General features: G+C 36.5%; 1 protein-coding gene across 1 annotated transcript in view; it reads right to left on the bottom strand.

The window, feature by feature from the left end:
* Positions 1 to 23,804, bottom strand: part of LOC121316242 (PC3-like endoprotease variant B) — a 316,516-nt gene that overhangs the window by 190,218 nt on the left and 102,494 nt on the right. The window contains exon 7 of the mRNA XM_041251182.1: positions 11,034 to 11,142. Within this exon, the coding sequence (XP_041107116.1) occupies positions 11,034 to 11,142 (109 nt within the window). The remainder of the gene's footprint in view (positions 1 to 11,033; positions 11,143 to 23,804) is intronic.

The following is a 23,804-nucleotide window of genomic DNA, read 5'->3' as shown; positions in this document are numbered from 1 at the left end:
AAGCCTACTTCAGAGATTTGCAATTGTGTTTTTCAACTTCAGAATTCGCCACTACATGGCAGTGTCTACAAATTGGAATAATGGCAGGATGCAACATTTCTCCACTGGCTTTTACCATGGCAATGAAATTAATTATTAAGGTGTCAAATTGGGTATTGGGAGGAGAACGCTTGGTTCTGGAATGCAACTGCCACCAATTAGCGCATACATGGATGACATGACAATCATGACTACAACAGTAGCCTGCACTAATCAGTTATTGGGCAAACTAATCAATAACATTGAATGGGCACAAATGCAATTCAAGCCCACTAAGTCAAGGAACATCTCTATAATCAAAGGTAAAGTAGTGGATAACAGGTTCTACATTAACGGTGAGGCAATACCAATAGTGTACCAATAACAAGGTGCAAAAGCAGAAGGACAGGATAATTTGTGTAAAGGCAGTTTCTAGGCCAAGCAGGGAAAATGGACGAGGTGGGTGAGTGTGAAACAATGCAAGATCGGCTGGCAAGGTCTATGGACAATGGAACAGAGCAGGGTCAGTTTCCTCATCAGGTCAACATATGATGTTTTTCCATCACCACAGAACCTTAATCTATGGGTAGAAGAGAATCCGTGGTGTCCTTTGTATTCATTGACAGCTACACTGACACATTTTGACAAGATGTAAGGTAGGTCTTAGTCAAGGACTGTTTACTTGGCATCATGAAGAGGTGCTGTGATGTTTAGCCTTAGCACTGGAAGACAAGTGCAGCATGACCAACAGGTTGCCACCAATGCCAGCAATATATGATACATGAAGAACAACATTTCTCCATCCAAGGGAGCAACAAACAAGTAAAGGAATTAAAATCAAAACTCGTCTAGGACAAGTGGAAGCTGCTAGAGACTGGAAAATGCTGGCAGATGTTGGACAACAGCTTATTTTCCCACCGGAGATTACCACCACTAACCTTTGACCTGATATTGTCTTGTGGGCTGGATCAGCATGCCTTGTTCACCTGGTAGAGTTAACAGTGCCATGGGAGGATGCTGTGGATAAGGCATATAAAAGGAAGAAACTTTGGTACGCTCAACTAGCTACTGAAGTGAAACAGTGAGGATGGAGACCCAGGATTGGTTTACCAAGGATTGTTGAGGGTTTGTGGCAAACGCCACAACCCGGTTTCTCAGAGACATCGGATTCAGTGTGCAAGAGTTGCAACGCATAGTGAAGAACTAACTTATCTGAAGCAGCAGAGAGGAGCAGCAACTGGCTACGGTAGAGACGAAAAGAAAGCAAGAAAGCAACGTTGATGGAAAGGAAGGTAAGTAAGGTGGGCTTAGCTGAGTGGGGGACAGAGGGAGGTGACGCCAGAATCACTGTCGAGCTTAAGGTGTCGTGGGCTAGTTGACGAAATGCCAAGGATGGAAGGTGCCTATTTGAAAACCCCAGAGAATTACCCCACTCAGCTTAGTCCAGACGGTTGTCATGCTGATGCGCTAGGGAGGCCACACTGTGGTTGATCCCTGGAACCAGCATTGCAGCCGTTGTGTGTGCTGATGCACCAGGGAGGCAAAATAGGCTGATCCCTGGAGCCAGCATTAAACTTAAGCTATAGGCCAGCGGGCAGAAGGATATCTACATCATCAGATGGAAGGAAATGCAGATGGATCACATTAGTTTACAGTAAAATATGTCTTAGTTGATACTTATCTTGGCGAGAGCAGAGTCTAATATAAGCATGAAGTTTTAAAACTTACTCTCATGTAATGCAAATCATATTGAACGTATTATTGATATTTTAAAATTGACTCATTGCATGCATTGCACAAAAAAAAAAGTTCATTTGTGGTTTAATTTATGGATGTTAATTTATGGATGTTATAATAATAATAATAATAATAATAATAATAATAATATATAAGAATATAATAATAATTATAAAATATATTAAATAACATAGAAACGGTAGTTCTTTGCGCAAGGTTATCAGCGAGAACTGCCAGAGACTCTATACAGCAAGGATAATTTATGTGTTTTTAGGGTATTGACGCAGCAAAAGTAAATCAGCCAAAAGCATCATTTGACTTTTAATTTGTAGTTCCCAGCACTTTTAGGTGAAATGTAGAAAAAAAGTCAATATCTGTCATACAGTAAGAGAAATAAGTCACCAAAGTAAAAATGTCCTTCTTTTTCTTCCATTGTTTTGCAGCTTTTTGCAGACCCCAGGCACTTTCATCCATGCATATGTATATTACAGGACATCCGAGTTTAATGACAATTAACTTACTTTGTCAACATGGAAATATACCAGGGATCCCATTTATTTTGACGTCTGTATCATTTATATTAAACAATTTATTGATATTTTAAAATGGACTAGTCACAAGCATCACATGCTGAAAAAAACAAAACAAAACAAAAAAACACAAAAGACCCCAGGGAGTTTACAGGAGATGAGTTTAATGATGATTAACTTCTTTGGTCAACATGGAAATATACAAGGGAATGCACTTATTGTGACGTCTATATCATTTATATTGAATAATTAATTTATTTTTTAAAATGCAACATTTTTCTGCAAATATATATTTTTTTTATATAATATAAATATATTTAAAAAAGGTCTAGCATGTGTTGGATATGAAACTATAGCCTCCAGTTTGCAAGCGTGTCGTGTTATACTGTCATCAGTGCTACACAATTAGTTGAGAAAACAAGCAGCATTTTGAATGATGAAGTCAGCCAGCTGAGAATTCTCAGCACTTGGAGATTTTCTAATTTTTTTTGAGTCATCTCATCATCATCATTCTGAGATTGTGATCTTGATCTCTGAAAAATGTTGTCTTTTATGTTACATGTATTGTAAGGGGAAGTGAGTGAATGAGTGGGGAGAATGTGTGTTGCTGTTTTCGGGGGTTCCACAGCATAGATGTGACTGGTTGATGAGCCAGACAGTGGTGGAAAATGATGGGAGGTTATATAAGGGGGTGCATGAGCCTGGGGACTGGAGACAGTCCAGCGCTGAACTTGAATGATAAACTGTGGGTGCGACTGAGCGAGTAGGTGAGCACATAGGAAACAACTATAAAAGCGGTGGTGGTCAAGGTTGCCCCAATTGTTTCTACTAACTTGGCTTGTGTTTTTCAGGCTCACTAAAAGTAGATCGAACTTGCGTCAAAAACACAAGCCAAGTTAGTAGAAACAATTGGGGCAACCTTGACCCCAACCACTTTTACAGTTGTGCCTATGTGCTTGGTGCTGGCCAAGGTTGCCCCAACTGTATCTTCTAACTTATCTTGTGTTTTTGATACAAGTTAGAAGAAACAATTGGGGCAGCCTTGGCCCCCATCAGTTTTACAGTTGTGCCTATTTGTTTTGTGCTGGGCAAGGGTGCCCCAATGGTTTCTTCAAGCTTGACTGGGCTCTTGATAGTTTGATGTTTTTGTTTCAGATAATATATAACAAACAACAGCAACAATATAAATATAAACAAGTGGCTGGATTAAAACCTGACAATGCAGAATGTTGGAGCACGGACCACATTCTACCTCAGAGGTCCAGTAAATTTAGTACTGCTGTCAGCCTTTAATCAGAACAGATAAACAAGCACAGAGCCAATGGACTCCTCATCTGACATGGGGCTGCTGTGTGCCAGGTTTAATGCAGAGTGAAGTAAACAAGGGCCTGTTTTTACATCACATGTTGTAGAAATACTCTGAAACCAGACTTGTCTGTAAGAACTAGTACAATCCAACCTTTCAATCTGGAGGAGACAAATACCAGCACAAAATAAACTGCAGAGGTAACTGAGTCTCAACAAATATGTGGAAGAATACCACAAAATGTAATGCTAATAAAAGAAAGAAATCTGATGATGAATTTCATTATTGTCAACAATTACACTTCTTTAAGAAGCATTCAGTAACTTTTTCTGTCAGTCAAGATTAGCTCAAGCAAAAAACATGTGTCACAAACTTAAAATGTTGTCCTGTTTTCAACATTCCGTACTCAACAGGAAAATGTAAACACATTCAAGAAAAACAAATTTGAATTGGCTCTGGTAAAACTGTATCTAAATCTTACTGGTAACTTAAAAAGTTGGCATGGAGTTCAAACCTGGCACTGTGTGTATAGGCCGAGTTCCCTAAAGCTCACTGCTGTGGAATCTATCTCGCCTTTCGTTACAGTCTCCTAGCAACAGTGTTGCAGGGGCGGGCCTTTCTACAGAGGCTCTGGTCAGACTGTGAAACTGGGGATCAGGATTGCTGCCAAATGAAGAGCTACATTTCCTTTACAATATGCTTGGTCTTTTCTTTATAGATCCGGTAGGTGGCATCTTTTTAATGATTAATACGATACTATTCTGAATTCATAATTTTACATAGTGTATGACAGAGAGACCATGTCTCTGGTTCTTAGAGTGCATGTGTGCCTTTAATGAAGCAGCTGGGAAGCATAATAGGAGACACGTTGCTAGGGAGATAATTGAGCAGGTAGGTGTGCAGGCACTGAGCTGATTGGGAGGTCCGGAAGGCTGGGGGCCATGCCCGGGGAAGCTGCACGGAGCTCAAGAAACGCATGCGCTACAGCCCGGGGCTACCGCGCGGCCATTGCCATACAAATGGGCGCCGAGAGAAGATTACTGGTGTTTTGTTTCTTCTGTCGCAGACTTGTATCAAATCGGGATCTGAAGCTATGGAGCCAGCACTAACCCTGGAAGCATCTAACCCTGCAAACAACCACAACCCAGGAGAGCATCCACATCACAGAATTAAATACTATGAAACCCTTTAACTGCAAGATGGTGCTTTTGAAGGAATTACCCAGCCAAGTGCGTGTGAAGAGGCAGGAGTCACCATGAAAAAGCCGGGACTCCAGGACCCCAGGAATAGGTTAGTTTAGGGGATGTTGATCCCAAACAGTGTATAGAGAGGGTTTGTGTAGAGTAACAGGTTCCTGGAGTGGTACATTTCTTTTAATAGGACTAGCACTCACCTTGTGTGGCAAACTTTTAATTTTATATTTGTTTTCTTTTCTTTATTAAATGTGATGCTGGTACCCTAGTGACAGCACTTGTGTTCGTTAAATCTACACGCCTTTGCAGCTTGTCAACACCCAATGCTTTGTGTCTGCCTTGGTATTGTTCAGTGATGACCCCCTTGTCACACTGTGTTTATACATTACGAAAGGAAGGCACTGAGTAGCCTATGAACATTCTATTCTGAGTAGCATTGATATCTTAAAACAACATAGTAGTCTCCAGCTAAGATAACACCCCATGGGAAGCAATCAAAGTCTTCTTAGTAATTGTTCTACATTTTTTAGAAGTATAAATATCCAGTAAACATAAATAATAATCACAATACATACTTTGACATTTTTTTTTTGTTTTATTTTCCTGTAAACACAGCCCTTTTAGACAATATCATCATCTGAAGCATTTTAAAACTGGTAAAAATGTTACAAAAATACGCATTTAGAGTCAAAAACATAGATTTAAGTACAGTATAATAATTGAAGAAGACATACCAAGTGCAATTTATTTTTCTTTTTGCTTGTAGTATCTTCTATATTGATCTCAAAATACCGCCTTCCAGAATATGTCAGTGGATCTGTGACATTATTAGTTGCTACTCTCATTCAAGCTCCATATCCTAGTTGACTTTGATTCACGGTTGTAAAATACATTAAAAAAAAATAGTCTAAACTTTGTCAGTTTAGGACATAGTAATTTGGACATATGGAAAGGTGGACAAAAAAAAAAAAAAAGTATTTCCTTAGTTTCCTCCGAGACTTCAAAACCTAACCCAATCAGGGCCGAGGTAAGATTTGTATGCGTCCTCCCCAATTAACACCAGTTTGCTTTTAAATTCCCATGCAAACAAAATAAATTGTCACAAGAAGCCCTCCTCGTTAAGATATTAACATTATTTCATAAATTAACATACTTTCGGAAATCCCATTAGCACGATTACTATTTGATAACGGAATAGGCATAACGACCACTTGAAAATGCCAAAATCATGTATGACCTTTTGAAAATCCTGCCCGTTGTATTTTGCAATGTTCCTTCTGTTATGATGGCTTTTTTTTTTTTTTCTGGTCATTTCAGCAGTGGCCCGGATGGTTTGAGTTGCTCCTCCAATTAAAACCTGTGCTCAGATCACATGACCAGCTACTGCAAGTACTATGGTTAATAGAAGATATATAACAGAGTTTATAACAGAGACTTGCCTCCTCTGAGGAGCCAGTGCTGCTGTTAATATGGGCATGTTGAACCTAGGTTTAGGTTAAAATATATATATATATATATTTTTTTATTGCATTTTAGACAACATTTTTGTTTTTGTTTTATTGAACATTATTATATTATAGTGCTATACAACTCTCTCTCTGTCTATATAAATAGTTTTTTTCTTTCACTCCTACGGGATCGAGGGAACGGAGGAGATTCCTCGGAGGTAACCGATCACAACCCAAGGTGTTAAGAAACTTACACACCGATTCACCATACAGACCACTATATATTATATAATATATATATATATATATATATATATATATATATATATATATATATATATATATATATATATATATAAATTAAATAGAAAGGGGGAGGTATTGTCTTCTAAACTCATTATTTGGGGGAATAAACATTGGGGGAAAAAACAACTGTAAAATTGTCTCATTGCCCTTCGACTATAGGTGCTTACAGTAAGTCAATACATAATCAGTGTTTTTAAAAGCTTAATTTATTTTTTAATCAACATTTGTCCCAAATCTGGAGAGCTTCCAGCCTGTGTGAACTATGCATCAGCTGCAGAGTCACTTCCAACAACGTCTCACCCCAATATATATATATATATATATATATATATATATATATATATATATATATATATATATATATATATAAATCTATTTACTGTAATATTGTCACACAGCAACAGTACAAATGTGTGAAAAACTGTTCACAACAACATAGATTATGGGTTTGATGATGCTTCATCACAATGAAAAAAACAAGTTCAAACTCATTAGCAATTCATTATGTGCAAATACATAGGCTATCCTGTCTTCTAAGTGCATGTCATATTTAATCAAGTTATGTTTTAACTGCTAGTCAGTGCACACATTTAACACAAAACGTAATATTCTGTTTCTCAAAGATTGTATATTTCTTTGCTGTATGTTTTGGCATACACCACAGGATTATATGCCAGAATTTATAACTTCCTTGATAATAACAATGTTCTGTCTACTAACTGCCTATGTTTGGAGAGCTCTGCCCAAAGCTACACTATATGAAGTGAAAATAAAGATCCGTTTTCAATTGTTCTCCATACTAACTTGCAGTTGGATGAAGATCATGTTGCTCAGTATACACAAAGAGAACTCACTTCACCATAAATTGGATTCTGACCAGTACGGTTGCCATAGTTTAGAGTTACATCAGAGACGGGGGATGCACAGGGACTGAGCTCCATAGAAATAGACATGAGGAATATTTCCCTGTCAACAAATTTTAAAACAGATAATAAACTACTTAAAAATATTTACAAGCCACAGTTAATTAAATGTCTGAGTTGTATAGCATGCATGATTGCCTTTCAGTAAAAACTCAGACAATTTTGAGTCATTTTGAGTAAAAATCTTAAATCCAGGAATAGAAATATGAGAAATTTCTAGGACATAAAATACTGTGCAACTGGTGTTTTGCAACACAAAGTATCCACCAAAACTGACATACGCAGACAGTTTACCACAGAATTATTTTTTTAAGGTCTCAGCAAGTGACATAGTCCTAATATATATTCCCCTTATAACAATACAGTATTTGTAACTAATATTAAATTGGCTCTGAGCCTAGTAGGCATTCTTCCACTTAAACCACAGTAAAGCAGATATTATTTAGATTCAATCGATTTCCTTTATTTCAGTTAGTTTGGATAAGGATCTACACTTTGCAATGTGAAGGCTGCATGTTGATTTAATTGAATTACTTGATGTAGAAGGAAGTACAGTATATATGGCAACTTTAACATTTCCAAGCCTAAATTAGATTACGGGGGTGGGGTTGGGTGACTCGTAATACAATCATTTATTTTATTAAAGCTCAGTATTAAAGTCAATATGTATTGATTAAAGTGTTGCTAAAGGTAGTACACCCAGTCACTTTCCAGCAGCCAATGTGTGCCTTAGAAACAGCATAGAAAAGAACAGAGAACCTCATGGTAGCTGTACAGAATACCAGAGCTGTACACAATAGCAAAAGCTTAAAATGAAAATGGCTCTGCTGGAGCATTACTAATACATTTGACACAGACCCTGCACTGTTGTTATGCAGAGAAGCTTGTGCTTATCCTTTTTAAATTTTTTTTTTTTTTTTTTTACCTCTCCTTCCACACACGATCACCATGAAAAAAAAAAAAAAAAAACAACAATATTCTCCCTCTGGTAAACATACCCTTCTCTTGTGGATTTTGTTACTGTTTACTGCTAAACATTTTATCAGCATGAAGACTTAAAATTAGTTCTTGATAAATTATCCCACAAAGTGTTGTACTTTCATTTCCGACACCTACAAGATATTCTTTTGGCAAACATCAGAGAAATTAAATCTAATTGTAGTTTGACTGCAGAGATACACAGTGTGCTTTTCTGAGTTTTAGGAAAATTTACTGCATCAAAACCTTGGCCAGTTTTTGACAATATAGACATTTGTTGTTAACACTCCCAATTGCTATTAGAACCAAGGAAAACACACTCAATGGAGTTACCAAACCAGAAGCAAACACCTTTGATGCTTAAACGAGGGACTTGTCACCAGTGTTGAGTTGTTTTATTCATTTTAGAGTTGGTGTTTTGTTTTTTCAGTTTTTTTTTTTTTTTTTTTTTAAATTTTCACAAGTAATGATTTACGGGGGGGGAAGGGGGGCTAATCTCCCTCATTGTGTGTATTGTACCAGTTAGAGTACTGTAAGGAATACATTTAAATGTACAGGGCATGTTTTGTAATCATTTCTAAAGGGTTTCTTAATAAAGAATGTTGCATTAAAGAGTAAGTAGTTTATACACACACACACACACACACACACATTATATATACTTATTTTGGTCACATGATGCGATCAGATTCATTGGAGAAAGCAATTATGCTTGGAATGGTCAGTGGAACAAGAAGACGAGGCCGCCAAAGAATGCGGTGGCTCGACGCCATCAAAACGGACACTGGCTTAGGCACAGAACAGCTGAAAGGGAAAGTCCAAGATCGGAAAGCGTGGCGAGAGATGGCCTATAGAATCGCCGAGAGTCGAATCCGACTGACCGGATAACATCATATATATATATATATATATAAATAATATATATATACATAAATAGATATATAATATAAATATTGTCCAGGCAAAAATATTTTTACTGTCCCCTTACCTTATGTTTATTTCTTTTTTTTAAATCAGTAATTCTTATTACAATTACTCACATTGTTTGATAAGTCTATCTTAAGATACTTTGACTATGGGTTTAGGAGCTTCTCTTCAGACGTAATGTAGGAGAGATCATCCAAAGTGTCTTTATATTAATGAGCCCCAGCACCGTCTAAAGCACAACTGTGTATTGCCAGTAAAGCTAAAGGAAACATGTTTGCAAAGTGGCAGATGACAGTGCTAGTAACTAGTTGCATGTACTGTATCTACGGGAGGCAACTAGATGTAAAGATCAGTTCCTAAACACATTGTCACCTTGACACAGGTTTGGACAACAGTGATCTTACCATATTGGGTAATGAAGTTGCTTTAATTTGTTTTAAAGTCAGTTTTTGGTTAGGGATGCGATACACTGCCATTATGAAGCTTCCACACACATTTCTCTGTTGTATGGAGATATAGAAATTAACAACATAATAAACTTGTGTGACCAGATCTGTGCAACAACACTCTCGAGCAGCATCCATCCTTACACACACATGCTTCCTGGCGTTCTTCACACTGAACACCCACAATTATCCCTCCATGAATTTTCACCTGTACCACCAAGGTATAGAAAACAGGTAGAAAATCTGTCTAATTAAAAAGGAAAAAGGTGCAAATTCATGCTGTGAGAACCCATTAAAAAGGCCTTTAAGCTATGAACAGATGTACACGTAATACAAGAACATCATTATCAAACAACTGCAGCATGTGAGCACACCCAGTTGTTTCACTGAGAAGAAAAATTGACACACTTCACAATAGTATGAATTATATACAACAACAAAAAAAGCTTTTATTCCAGGCCTGAATGAACACTGTTATATATTACCATTGCAAACTATGAGCTCTACTTTTGAAGTGAATATAAATTGTCTGAGAGGAATAGAACCATTTCAACATTATAAATCTAAAGAGAAAAAGCCTGGTCGCAGAAAAGAGCAACAACATGATTCTGCCTTGCTGGTTTTATTGCTAGTTGTATATTGTATTCCTTTATTAAAATGTTATTTTAAAAAAAATATTGTATAGTGTTTTTTTTCATTCCTTATTTCTTAATGCTGAAACTGGGTTCTTACAATTTGTACTGGACATTTATGTTGGCAGCCACTCCCCCTATTTTGTAATCCCAACTACAAACAGTAGCAATCCCCATAGGAGTATAAACTCAGGACTGATCATGCACTTGACAGCAAAAGAGTCACCAAATTGGACAGTCTCCCCTTCCCCGTCCCTCATCCCTGCTGAAGATTATGCACAAACCCCTTCTTCTCTAAGACAGTCTTGTGACAGTCTTGAAACACTGGTCATATGTCTTGATTATGATTGATTTTGCATTTCAGCTCTCCTTGTCTGGCTATTTTTTGCATGACACAGGTAAGATCATATCCCACTAAAGAGTGGTTGTAAGGGAACCCGCACCCGGCCGTAATTAAACAGCACTGTTAACAATACAGGGTGTGCCGCTTATAAATTTATCCCTAATATGCACATTGCTAAAACAGAAACCCAATCTCCAAAGCCATTAATCACAAGTGTAAATATCAATACAAGCACAAAGGGCTTACCATCATCGATAATGGTGACCACGACTCCTTTCCCTGTGATATTTCTCTTCCAGACAGGCATGATGTTGAGGTCAAATCTTTTAGGGCTTCCAAATTGTCCTTGATTGTACTGAAACACAAATATGTTTTTAAGACATTACATCATTGCATTATTTCAAATCTTAAAACTTTCGAACAAGAAAAGCATTTCTAATAAATCAGTAAAACAGATGTTTTATGCAATAAGATACAACATAATAGTATACAGGGATTGCATATCTCTTTTGGGACTACTAAGGCTATTATTTGTAAATGAATGGATGATGGTCTATTTGACCTATTCAGAACTTGCAGGCAACTGGACGACTGTTTAATTCAAAATATCTAAACTAAAACACAAGGTGCATGTCATATTCAAAAGATTACTGTATATGTTCTCCTTATCTAGAATCAAGATTTAAATTCTTAGAATGTGCTACAACAATGTAGCATTAACAGGCTGTAGTCTTTCAAAGCTACAGAAGGAGCAGCACTTTTTGTAATGTGTGGGACTGTAAATGAGAGTGGGTGTCATATTCATAACCGGGAGGGCTCTAACATTTTCCTCTGACTAAACCAGCACTGACTGAGACAAAGTTCAGTCGTGGGAACAAACTGCAGTCCAATAGCTGATACCTTTTGTCTACTTCGCGTTTCACCTTAGAAGAATCTACACCACCTCTACTTCACTTGTACCGAGATATACAGCATGTGGTTTAAAAAGCTTGTATATTTTCATGTTCGGCATCAGTTGAATGAAAGGTATCATTTTGAATATTGCTTCTTATTTTCCATCTCTGTACCAGTATGGCTGTTTTACTGGTTAATTAAATTAATCATATATTATTTGATTTGTGGTTTAAACTACAGCAGTATCCAGTGACTTCAAGGAGTGACAAGCAACTGCTCAGTATCTGAGAGACCACCAAATTTGCATCAAAGTCATCCCTGGAACAACAGACAGAATCTCAATCCACTGCTGGTCTAAAGGAACATTTTTTAATGGGGTATTTACAATATGTGGAATACATTATTGTGTTCTCAAGATACACGTAAAAATGCAAGAGTGACATACAGATAAAGAGGTGTACAGACCAAAACCCCTCCATATATCCCACAATCTGACACCCCCCAATAGCTTATGCCTAATAATACTAATTTTCATCACAATTAGACAAACTGTTTTCCAGATATGTGAAGCAATGTAAAGTGTAACATTTGTACACTGTATGCCCTACAGGGGATAAAAATCGTCTATCCAGAGAACAATCTGCTACCTGTTACAGACTGAAAAGAAATAACAGAAAAAAGAGCACAGCTGAATCTAACTAAACAAAAGGGTAAATAGGCACAACCGGGATGAGAAGCTTTAAGGGAGAGCAGCAATGCTTTGTAGCAGAAGAAAAGATCTGACTGAATGAATAGCCTGACTGCGCACACTGGACAACCCAAGGGGATCTAGCAAGGATTCAAGTATTGCTGTGAGTTTGTGTGTGTGCGTGCGTGTTTATGGGGGAAGAGTATGGCGAAAAGATATACCAGTAAATATTACCCTCAATTTAGAACTACATCAGCTACTTAATATCACACAAACAATATTTTCCAACTAAAAGTCTTACTCTGCTTAGCACTATCATTAACATAATATGAAATTTAGGGCAGTGAATGAATGTATGTATACAGTGTGTCTCAATGCTGGTGTAAAGGTGTATGATTTACACAGCTTCAGAATGGAAGCAGCATTAGTCATTGGAATTAGGGAGGGCAGATGACAGCTGAATCATTAAGGACAATATAAACAGCTAAACATGTCCTTGGAGAGTGAAGATTTTACTTCACCAGGTGTCCCTGGCATGCCCCCAAACCTGAACAGATTACTTGTGGCTAATCAATATTTGTATCCACTGGAGGCCTGTTGAAGAGTTAAAAAAAAAAACTGGTTTCAAGGAGACTCGGCCTCTTAGCATTTTATTTCAGCCACTGGATACCAAGATAAGAGTTCTGGACATGGGTCATTTTTCATCTCATGCACGCTCTTAGATTTCCTAATGAAAGCTAGATTTAATACGTGGTAGTAGTTTTCCATTGCTAAGCTCGGTATTAAAGATATTTTCTAAGACTTGGGGTCCCTATTAAAGACATGTCTGTTTTTGCAAAAGTATTTACATGTCTTTAATTGTGACCCCCATAACTAAAAACTGAGGAAAAGTCACAAACAGCAAAAATGTATTTTTTACAGTAGTGTACAGTAGTGAAAATAAATGTTTAATATACAGTACTGAATACTGTCTGTATCATGACAGAACAACATTGACCGTATGTGTTCTTTTACAGAGCAGAATTTCTAGACCCTTACTTTGTGAACCACTGATATTTGTATTTTAAATATTACCATAAAAATATTTTTATATATGGCAATAAAGGGGAATAATAACATTGTTAATAAAGCGAAATTGGTTTTAAAACATTTCATGACTGTCTTTAAGGAATTCTCCCTACATCCAGACTACAGCCTTAATACATTAATTTGGAATTTTATATGCAGTAACTTATTGGTCATTTTACAAGCATAACTACAACCTGGCTGTGCCTTATGCCTCACAACAATAGAGAACATATGCTTGTGTCAGTACAACCCATTCCTTTATGTGTATCATTGCTTACAGTGCTCATATATTAGCAGTACTTGTATATTTTCCTGGGCGACATACAGTTGTACAAAATATCAAATTAGGAATATAACAGGAATATAATGTTGAGTGTTGATATTGTTAATATTAGAAGCAACTTCTGAACTCATATGAAAGCACCTGATTAAAGATATATATATATATATATATATATATATATATATATATATATATATATATATATATATAAATAATTACAATAAAGAATTTGCATGGCCTCCTCTTTCATCCAGGGTAAGGTCGAGGGCTATGTTTGGATCCAAAATTTTGACCACAGGGGTACTTTATTTAGTAACCCCATTGCTGGATCACTACAGTAGCCATGTATCTCAAATTAAAGAAACCCACAAAACCAAAAAAGAAAAAAGAAAAAGAAAAAGAACAAAACATTTAAAAAAAAATAAAAAATGGCAAAAACCAAAAAAATGAATAAAGTAAAAAAAAAGGGAACGGGTCCGAGCTCATTCTGAGACACCCAAGATCGGTAACTTATAGGAAACCATAAGGCTACCGTTCCCCAGTTTGCCATGCATGAAATACTGAATTTCCCCTGAATTTATATATATATTAAGTGCAATAAGAACCACCCAAAATGACTGCAGATGTCCAAAAAAAGTAGTAAAACAAGACAATGAAATGTGAAGCTCCGTAATCTGTAGTATATGAAGTACAGTGTAATATTAATGATACACTGTATACAAGAAATATGATGTTGATATACAGCAGCTATGTTCTGTGTCAGCTGGGACCAACACCAACAACATCATACACATTTACATATTCCAATGCTACTGCACACCAAAACAGTTTTGTAAAGAACTGAATGTAAAAACAAAACTGTCTGCCCCGCTTTAGTTAATTTAGGAATAACTGAAGCTCTTACACATTGAGCTTGCTCTCCAGTTTTGATAAAAAAAAGAGAACACACACAACTTACCTAGTCTTTATCATAACCTGATCTGTCACATGCCTTATTCCCTAACAAATGTCTGGTACTATATTATTCAATAGAGAGGTCTGGTAGTAAGCAATTACCAGGTAGGCTTTATAATTCATTTTAAAAAACATTTTAGCTTAAAATTCACGGAGAACCCATCCCAGATGAATTCCACATACGGAATTAAGCTGATGGAATATATTGCAGCTGAATGTGTATTCTGCTTTGCGTGCAAACCTGCTACGGGCAAGCTTTCAAATGTAGCTTCAAAATGTAGTTTTAACTCACAGCCGAGATTCTCTGCAGAAGCCACTGTTACCCTGCTTCTTGTTACACTCATCGGCCATTTGTTCTTCATGTGTTTGCCTCACAGTATCAGGCAAGCACACGCCGAAAAGGGGACTGACGCAACACAAAGAAAAACAAACCCAGCACCGCTCTGCTAGGGAGTCCTCTCACTCTCTTTCTGTTGTATGTCTCTAAAACAAAAGGTGTCAATCAACTTTCTCTGCTGCACATCACATTTCGCTTTAAACTGCTGAAGACAAGTTACTGCCCCAAGCTACCCCATTTAGTGGATAGAAAATTCAGTTTTCTGTCAAAATAGACTGCCGTATTGATTGTACATTGTACTCAGTCCTGCTTTTTTTTCAGACATCTATTTCTTGATGGCTATATTGACTAAACATGGTAAAGGATAATGTTGTAGGGAACATTTTGCAGTCTGTCCAGCACATTCCTCCTCCCAAAGGTAAGATACATGTGCTCTTTCTACCTATATATCTTCTGCACCTCTTTGAGAGGTTAAACACTGTGTCACTAGTTAGCCACATGGAGTTTGTCACACAGCCTTGAAAATCTCTTTATAATTACATTAGAATGGATGGTCAGCTTCATGGCTTCACAGGCTGACTTTGAATAGAAAGAAACTAAGTCAAAGAAAATATGTTCCAAAACTGAAGTCGAACATATTTAATAAAATTCACCTCTAAAAGCAGTAAAGTTCTCTAATATGATTTGCGGAAAGTGTATGAGTGTCTATGTCAAAAGTAATTCCACATGAACATAATGATTTGTCATTAAATTCAATAATAATCAATACTTAACCTTTAAATGTACATTATTTAAACATGAATAAGCACACTTTTTTTAAACACCACCAATATAAGTATGGAATAAATTGATGATTAATGGATTCAATAGGAAATATGGTAGTTCGTAAAACATATTTGAGTTACTGACAAGTATCTTATATTGTAAACAATATGTTCGCTCTAATACCGTGAAAAAAAATCACAGTAAGGACAAATGTATCTGTTTTTAAAGTACATTTCCTGTATCTAACTGTATGAATTGATACCGAGAAAATTTATCTTCAAGAGTGGACACACAGGCATTTGAGAACAAACAATTTGTCAAAACAAAATCAAAGCAAAAACAAAAGAAGATAAAGCTGCAGCTGAAGGAATGCAGTCTCTCTGTAGGAACTGTAGTTCTTATCACACACAAACACACACACACACACACACACACACACACACAAAACATGCAAAATGATTTGATTTAAGAACAGGATAAGCATAATCTCCTATAGCTGTTACTTAGTTACAAACCCACACATATAGATGTACCATACCTTAGAGCTGGTTGAAGACACACAGCATCAAAGAGAGTGAGATTTTAAATACACAATTGAAAATGCACTGTGAATGTCAACTTTTATGAATTTGTCTGCTGTAGTGCGAGATTAAAATGAGTGAGTTTGACCATTACAGACAACATACACCTCCAAATACATTCAGTCCTGTTTCCCCCCTTTCCATTATGTTTAATTTACATATCCATCCCAAAGCACCACCACCTGACTTAGTAAGTATTATGGTGAAGTTAGCGAGCCATTTTGAATAATGTAGAAACTGTGTAAGTGTGTTAAAGGGAGTTAAATATAGAACTGTTTGGTGTTCTGGAAATTTGAGTTATACTTCTAAACCCTGAACTAAGAAGCCTGGATTGCCATAGTTTTGGTTTCACCGCTGGCCACTGCATATGTCCATTGACAAAGTGAGCCAACTAAATATAAGAAATAGCGATGAGCACTTAGGACTTAGATTTCATATACCATTACACATGCTGTGTGGACCCCTACATACTTCGTATATAGCTACAAAAGTACTGTATTCCTCCAAATTTAAGATACAACCTCAATTACGCATATGGAGGCAGTTTGCGGCCATCTGCTATCACACAGAGCATTACAGTTATGTGAAGCTTCTCATTTCTAGTCGTGATTACTCACACCTGTTTTTCTCCCAATTTGTGAACTGTGGACTTGCTTGGCATGTCGAAAAAAAATACAGGGATCTGATCATCATTTTCGATCTGTCCAAGCTGGTTTGTTAGAAACGCTGAAATTGTAAAACGCTCTGTTCGAATTCCTCAAGAAGCTGAAAACGCTTTTTTGAAAACGGCTGCCTGTATGCCATGGATGATTAGAGATCGGGCAGTATTGGTTTCTCTGTTCTCGGCAGTAATTCACATTGCTGTTTATGTATTCGGGCAGTGACGTCTTCGTTCATCTTTTCCCGGCAGTCAGTCGCATTGCTGTTTGTGTACTCAGGTAGTCACGTCTTTTGTTGGTGATTTTAATAAACGCATCAGTATCCTGCACTTGAATTTACTTGACTATTTTGAGAAGCAAAAAATGGTTCAGAAAGTGTGTGTTAAATTGGAAGGAATTTTTCTGTTGCTCTGACATGGAGATTATTTTCATTATCTTTGTCTAATGCTCGTTCTAACTTGCTAGTGTTGTTTTTGCCATATGTCTTCCGGGTCATGAGAAATCATGTGATACTGTGACCTCTTAGCTCTTGTTGACTCCAGCTGCTTCTTTGCTTTACAATGAAACACATGGCTTCTCAAGATCAAATGGGGAAAAAGTAGTAAAACAACATAGCCCTGCAAGCAAAATAGCAGCCAGATAAAAAAAACAAAACAAAACCAAAAAAAAACATAACTTCAGAAAACCTGCAACTGCAAAACTGAAAAAACTTTAGAAAAGTGGCAAAATCATAAGAAGATAAGTCAGTGGTGAAAAAAGGGGTTGTGGCTACATGTCTTTAATGTAGCGGGCCATCATTTCTAGTGAGAACCACTGGCTTACAAAATCGCAGTGAGATATGATATGAAATTGGCAGTCCAGATTTCACCCATTGTCTTGCGTTTTGATATTTATAATATATTCTTGCATTCAACTTGGACCATACAGTAGTTAAATGGTAAGGGGCTAAAACAAAACCGCACCATGGCACCACTGACTTATCACTTCATAAGCGTAAGGGATTTGCTTTTGGGAGATCATGTTTAGGTTGCTGGCTTTCAATGTGAAGAGGATAGTACTATTACATACAGTATAATATGAATTGAGCAGGACTGTTCACAGTTCCCAAAGGCACAGTTTAGAGAAAGTAGATATTCCAATTGTTAATGTAAACACTAAAACTAGCACAGCAAAGACGGGCAGGGCTGTATGCCTTCACAAACTAAATTGATCTCAATGCCAGTAAATCCAAGCCATGACATTCACATCATAAAACAACATTTGGTTGGATTCGTTAAATATAGGCTAACAAAAAAAAAAAAAGAACCACAATAACGAATAGAAGCAGAAAAACCTGTTATTTATAATCTGCTTCCATTGCCAAGCACACAACAAAATGTAAGCAGATTACAAGCAAAATGTTCATGCCCAATGCACATATTCTATTGCTGTATTCCATTGTTGGCTTGCCAGAGATCTTGAACTTGAGAAAGGTTAGACATCACAGAGGCATGGGCAGTTTGTGAGCATCAGCAGATTTAGCTTGTAATTTCATTGATCTGTGTGGGCTTGCTGTTTGCAAACCAGCTGCTGCACTGTTTCCCCACAGCTACTGATCTGAGTAGCATTGATTTTTTTTTCCCCCTGTGCATTAACATAGCATTTCTTTTTTAATGGGCAATAAGTGACTGAACTAAAACACAAAAGATTGGGGATAACAGGCCCCCAACCCTTTCAATCTGCATTTCTCTTACAATCGGTACTTTACTAAATCATACACTATAAATTGCAGGTATAAGAGTGGTCACCAGATTAGTCATTTCATTAGTATTTACCGCATCAATGTTTAATAACAGAACCCTATTTGACATACTAGGGTTGTGCATTTACTAAAAATCTGCCAGTGTTTTGAATGTCTATTCTTCATTAAAAAAAAGGTGGCACACTTAAATCATACTTTTGGTTTGAACTGGCTTCTGCTAAAAGCCCCTTGCATACAATATAGGTTCTTGCTCTCTGTGATTGATACAGTTCCTCAAAATCCCATCTGAAATAAATTAAATAAAACCCTCTTATACAAACACTCCATCATTAAATATGCACTAGCAACTCTTCATTCTCATCAGTTACACATATTACATTGATGCACCAGATCACGTCCAGGTTACGTCCTTGTAAAAACTAAAGTCTAGTTTCACCCTTGTTAATACAAGCATTTTAAAAACTGAAACAGCATCCTGACTTAAGACATGTTTTTAACAATGTTAGTTTGGCTTGTCCAAGCAGAAAATTGGCTAGATGATGACTGTATTTTCAATTATTGCAATATCTAACCCCCAAAATAAACAATGTTTGAGTAAACTGATATCACAGACATTCAAAAAAGTGTTGTTAAAAAAGTTAATGATCATATGTGTTCTTGTGCAATATAAAAATCAGTGAATAACTGCAAACAGAAAGGACAGGCGTCTGTTACCTCGGGGTCTGTTACCTCGCACTAACAAAGAGGTTGGTGGCAATGATGAAATGTAAGATCCTCCACTGCAGATCCCCTGGCCTCTTTGGTAGAGGATCCTTTTCTTTTACAGGGCTTTCCAGGCCAGCTGTACCTGTTCCTCCACTCCCAGACTCTCTCCAGTGTGCCTGGTGCTGCTGCTGATGCTGGGTAGGAAGAGCTCACTCAAACCCTTTACACACAACAAGCTCCTAGACACTTCATAAACTTGATTGATTGCAGGTGACACAAATAATGATTGGAAAGGGGTGTCTAGAACAGGAACACTCTGTTTTCTGAACTGCTTCTCTAAGAGCTCTTCACCCTCTCTGGGCAGAGCTGCTTGAACCTGGGTTAAAAACAAAACAAAAACAAAAACAAAAAAACACTCAGCGACTCAAACAGGTCTCGTACCTGTGAGGCCAGGGTCTTTGGACTTCCACGAAAAAATGGAAAAATCCAAGATGCTTCAATTTTACTACACCTGCTCTGACCAAAATCTTACTGGAAATGAAAAAAAAACTGGGCAAGTTCTACTTTTAAACATGGCCCTTTTAAATGCCACTACATCGTTAAGTTTGCATAGCCTGTTTTAATAGTCATTTCTTTCATGCCTTTAGCACACTCGTATATTATTAGCCTCATCAAGTCTATTGTGTGAAGGTCTAGATTCCTGTCGAGACCATGCCCTCCTTTTCGGGAGGCTGTTGCAGACCCTCAAGGAAGCAGTGGGAATCCTAAGACTCCATAGCTTCAGCTGAGAATAAAATCAGAGTAAATTCCTACCACTATCCTCCAGATCTCCACAGGCTTCCTCGGTGCTTTTCAGGCAATGTACTGTGCTGTTTTTTTTCAAGCCCAAAAAAACAGCGCGCTAGTGCATTCATTTTTACCAGGTTCTAATATCGTGAGTTTGCCAATGCCCCCTGCACCACTGTGTCTAACAGATCCACTCAAGTCTTTGGAATTCTAAAATGTCTGGCTCAAGCTCTTTCATGAATGCATTTAGGGTTTTAGTGACATTTGTAGTATATTCTTGACAATGACCTTACCTGCACCTTTCCTACATCCTATCATTGCTTTACAGAGGATAAAAAAAAAATTGTGCTCTCTATCTTTTCCAAAAAAAGTAAAAACTTTTTTAAAATGCTCATCATTGGTTAAAAGGGTGTTAAAATGTAAATGGGAGATATATTGATAGAGGGAGATAGATAGATAGAGAGAGGGAGATATATATATATATATATATATATATATATATATATATATATATATATATAGATAGATAGATAGATAGATAGATAGATAGATAGATAGATAGATAAATAGATAGATAGATAGATAGATAGAGGGAGAGAAGAAGATGGGTAGATAGATAGATAGATAGATAGATAGAGACAGAGGTACACTGTCCAGAGTTAACTAAATTAACGTCCTTGTGGCTCCCAGAACTCATTACAAGACTGTATGTTCTCTTTCTTTTTAACACTGCATAGATCAAAAGTGTTTAATTGGCCACCCACCTATGTGAAGTAAGAACACTGGCTTGTATCTAGTTGAATATAGTACTGTAGCTTCAACATGTATAAATCTAAACCTTGCAGCAGAGAAGAGATAATCCACTGTCCAGTACGAATCTAAATTAAAGTCTAAACCCTGAAGATGAACTAAGTACTTTGCTATCTCCTCTACTAGATTACCGTGATGAGGTCTAGATGCCCAAACTGCCTGACCCAGGACTAGTTCATACACCTGTGTACCAGGTTTGCTATATATATATATATATATATATATATATATATATATATATATATAATATATATATATATATATATATATAAGTCGATTAGCTAAGTCATTTGATTTCCAATTGTGTTAGAAATTATAGGATACACATGATTTGCATCAGTTTACAAAAAACAAACATCCCGTGGTTTGATTAAGCAGAAAGCTTTGGTCTATGCTTTTTCTAACTCTAGAGTTAGTGGGTTTTGGAAACTTGTCTTGTTTTGAACCCCTGCTTTAAGTTTACAATGAAAGAAAGAAAGAAACCAAAACACAGTGGATGTGTCTTCTGTTGTTTTTTTTTCAATGAAACAAGACATGTATCATAGTTAAAAGAACCGTAGGAAAATAATAACCATGTGCACTTTATAGCGAAACTTGTGCAGTTTTGCAGAGGTAAAAAAAAAGTTTGTCTTGCTTATAGAGAAAGCACTGGATTTGACACAGGTCTGAAGGGAGAGATAGTTAGGATGAAGCGATACTGTGGTTACTTGACTTCAGCATGCTGTAACCTCTCCTTGCTAACCTGAATGAATCAAGCAATTTTTCATTGGCCATGGTTAAATGCTTTAAAACAATGTTGGGAGATGTGTGCTGATAGTGAAACACATGCCAGACGACCAGATGTTCACACCATAACAAAAAGGCAGGCTGTTAAATGACCATTAAAAGTACGTTAAGGGTGTTTAAAATAATCTGCACAGTACAATAAAACAATTAAAGGCATCAAGAAAATAATTAACTGTGCAAAATGTCTTTTTCTTTGGTACACCGATTTACTGTACCATGTAATGTATCATATTTCAAATAGCTGTACATATTTAAACAAATGATTTAATTGAGCAATGTAACGTTGCAATTGTGACATGGTTGACATTCTTTTTACCACGGAATTGAAATATGTTAAATAAACCTTAACTAAATTTTATTTAACACAGGGTTTCACAACTCCGGTCTTCGAGGGCTATTCCACTTCAGGTTTTAGAGGTCACCAATTCAATAATTAACTGATTAATATCTGATTGGTTCCATTATGTAAATAAGCTTATGGTCATAACAAATATCTGGGCAGAATGTAGCAGCTAGTTTACTGGAAAATAAATAAGTAAGGTATGCAGGACTTGAAAATGGGCAAGGCTAACCCAAGAGTGGGCAGACCAAATCTGAAGTAGATTGATGAAATAAAATGTGGACAGGCCATACAGTTAAAGATTTACAATATAAACATGTGCTATTGGCCATAATTACATTATTATACAACAAGCAGCCTGCCCACTTACAATTTTCCAGTTTCACCAGCCTGTACAACATTAATTCAATGCTTTTTCCAGTATACAAATGATCTATTATTTGGAATGATTTTGCACCACATTACCACTGGTTTGATGACTTTATCGAATGGTTTCACAGACCCAGACAAGCACTAATCTACTTAGTTAATTAGATAAGGTTGTCCAATATTTGTGCTAATTAGTATGTGTGAATCAAGTCACATATTTATATTTATATTACTGTAATTGTTTCACTTTATACATAAATATATACATTAATAAATACATAAAACACACTTAATATGCCAACTAACAAGATACTGTTGTTTTGAAAGAAAGTCTATGGACATCGGTCAATACATTTTAAAGAGAAAGGGAACAGTCTTTTAGAGCAAAAACAAAACCCCATAAAAAGGAATAAATAAGAAGTGCAAAATGTACAACATATTATGAAATACCAATTTCTGAATATAGTGAAATGATTCTTACCAGGGTACTTGAACAAAACCTACACACAAAACAGAAATGACTGAGTGTATTTGCTAGACATATATTTGCTGTTGAGGAGCTGCCTAAAATCTTATATTCCCTCTGATCTGGGCTTCCCTGTGCTTGTTAAGAAGACAGCTCTGTAAATTGAGGGACATCTTTTGATCTGACACATATTCCTACCTTAGATCCCGAAAAAAAATCAACACCACCTCCTTTTATAGAGCAGCAATATGAAAAAGAGTAAAGCTAAAGGTGAAAAAAAAAGTATTTTGTATGCTCACGCTAGATATTGTGGGTCAGAGTAACCTGAACCCTTTCTGTTTTTGTTTTAAACGACATCACTTCAGATATGTGACATTCATTCAAATTGCTACCTTAGTGAAATAGGTACAAATTCAAATAAGCCACTGACAAAGTCTTCTAGTCAAAACTTTGCCAAACATACTCATTTCTATTGGTATTTCTAAATAATAAAACAAACGCAAAATCACTATTCAATTGATCTAAACAGTAGCACATCTAAATACCTAAGAACCTAAAAAAAATCTTACACATCAAAAACTAATGAATTAGTGATTACAGTACATGTACAATCTGCTGTCAACATGCTCTTACCATGAATAAACAGAATTTGTGAATTATCGAATTGTGAAATAGTGGTAGTTTAGTATAAACTGACACGCACTATTAAATGTTTGATTTCAACAGCCTTTGTCTCTTTATTCATTATTTAAATATCGGCTGTATAAATATTGCCTGCTGTTTAG

This window comes from Polyodon spathula, chromosome 5, assembly GCF_017654505.1.
Source record: "Polyodon spathula isolate WHYD16114869_AA chromosome 5, ASM1765450v1, whole genome shotgun sequence".
In the NCBI taxonomy this organism is placed as follows: domain Eukaryota; kingdom Metazoa; phylum Chordata; class Actinopteri; order Acipenseriformes; family Polyodontidae; genus Polyodon; species Polyodon spathula.
This window is presented reverse-complemented; position numbering and strand designations above follow the sequence as displayed.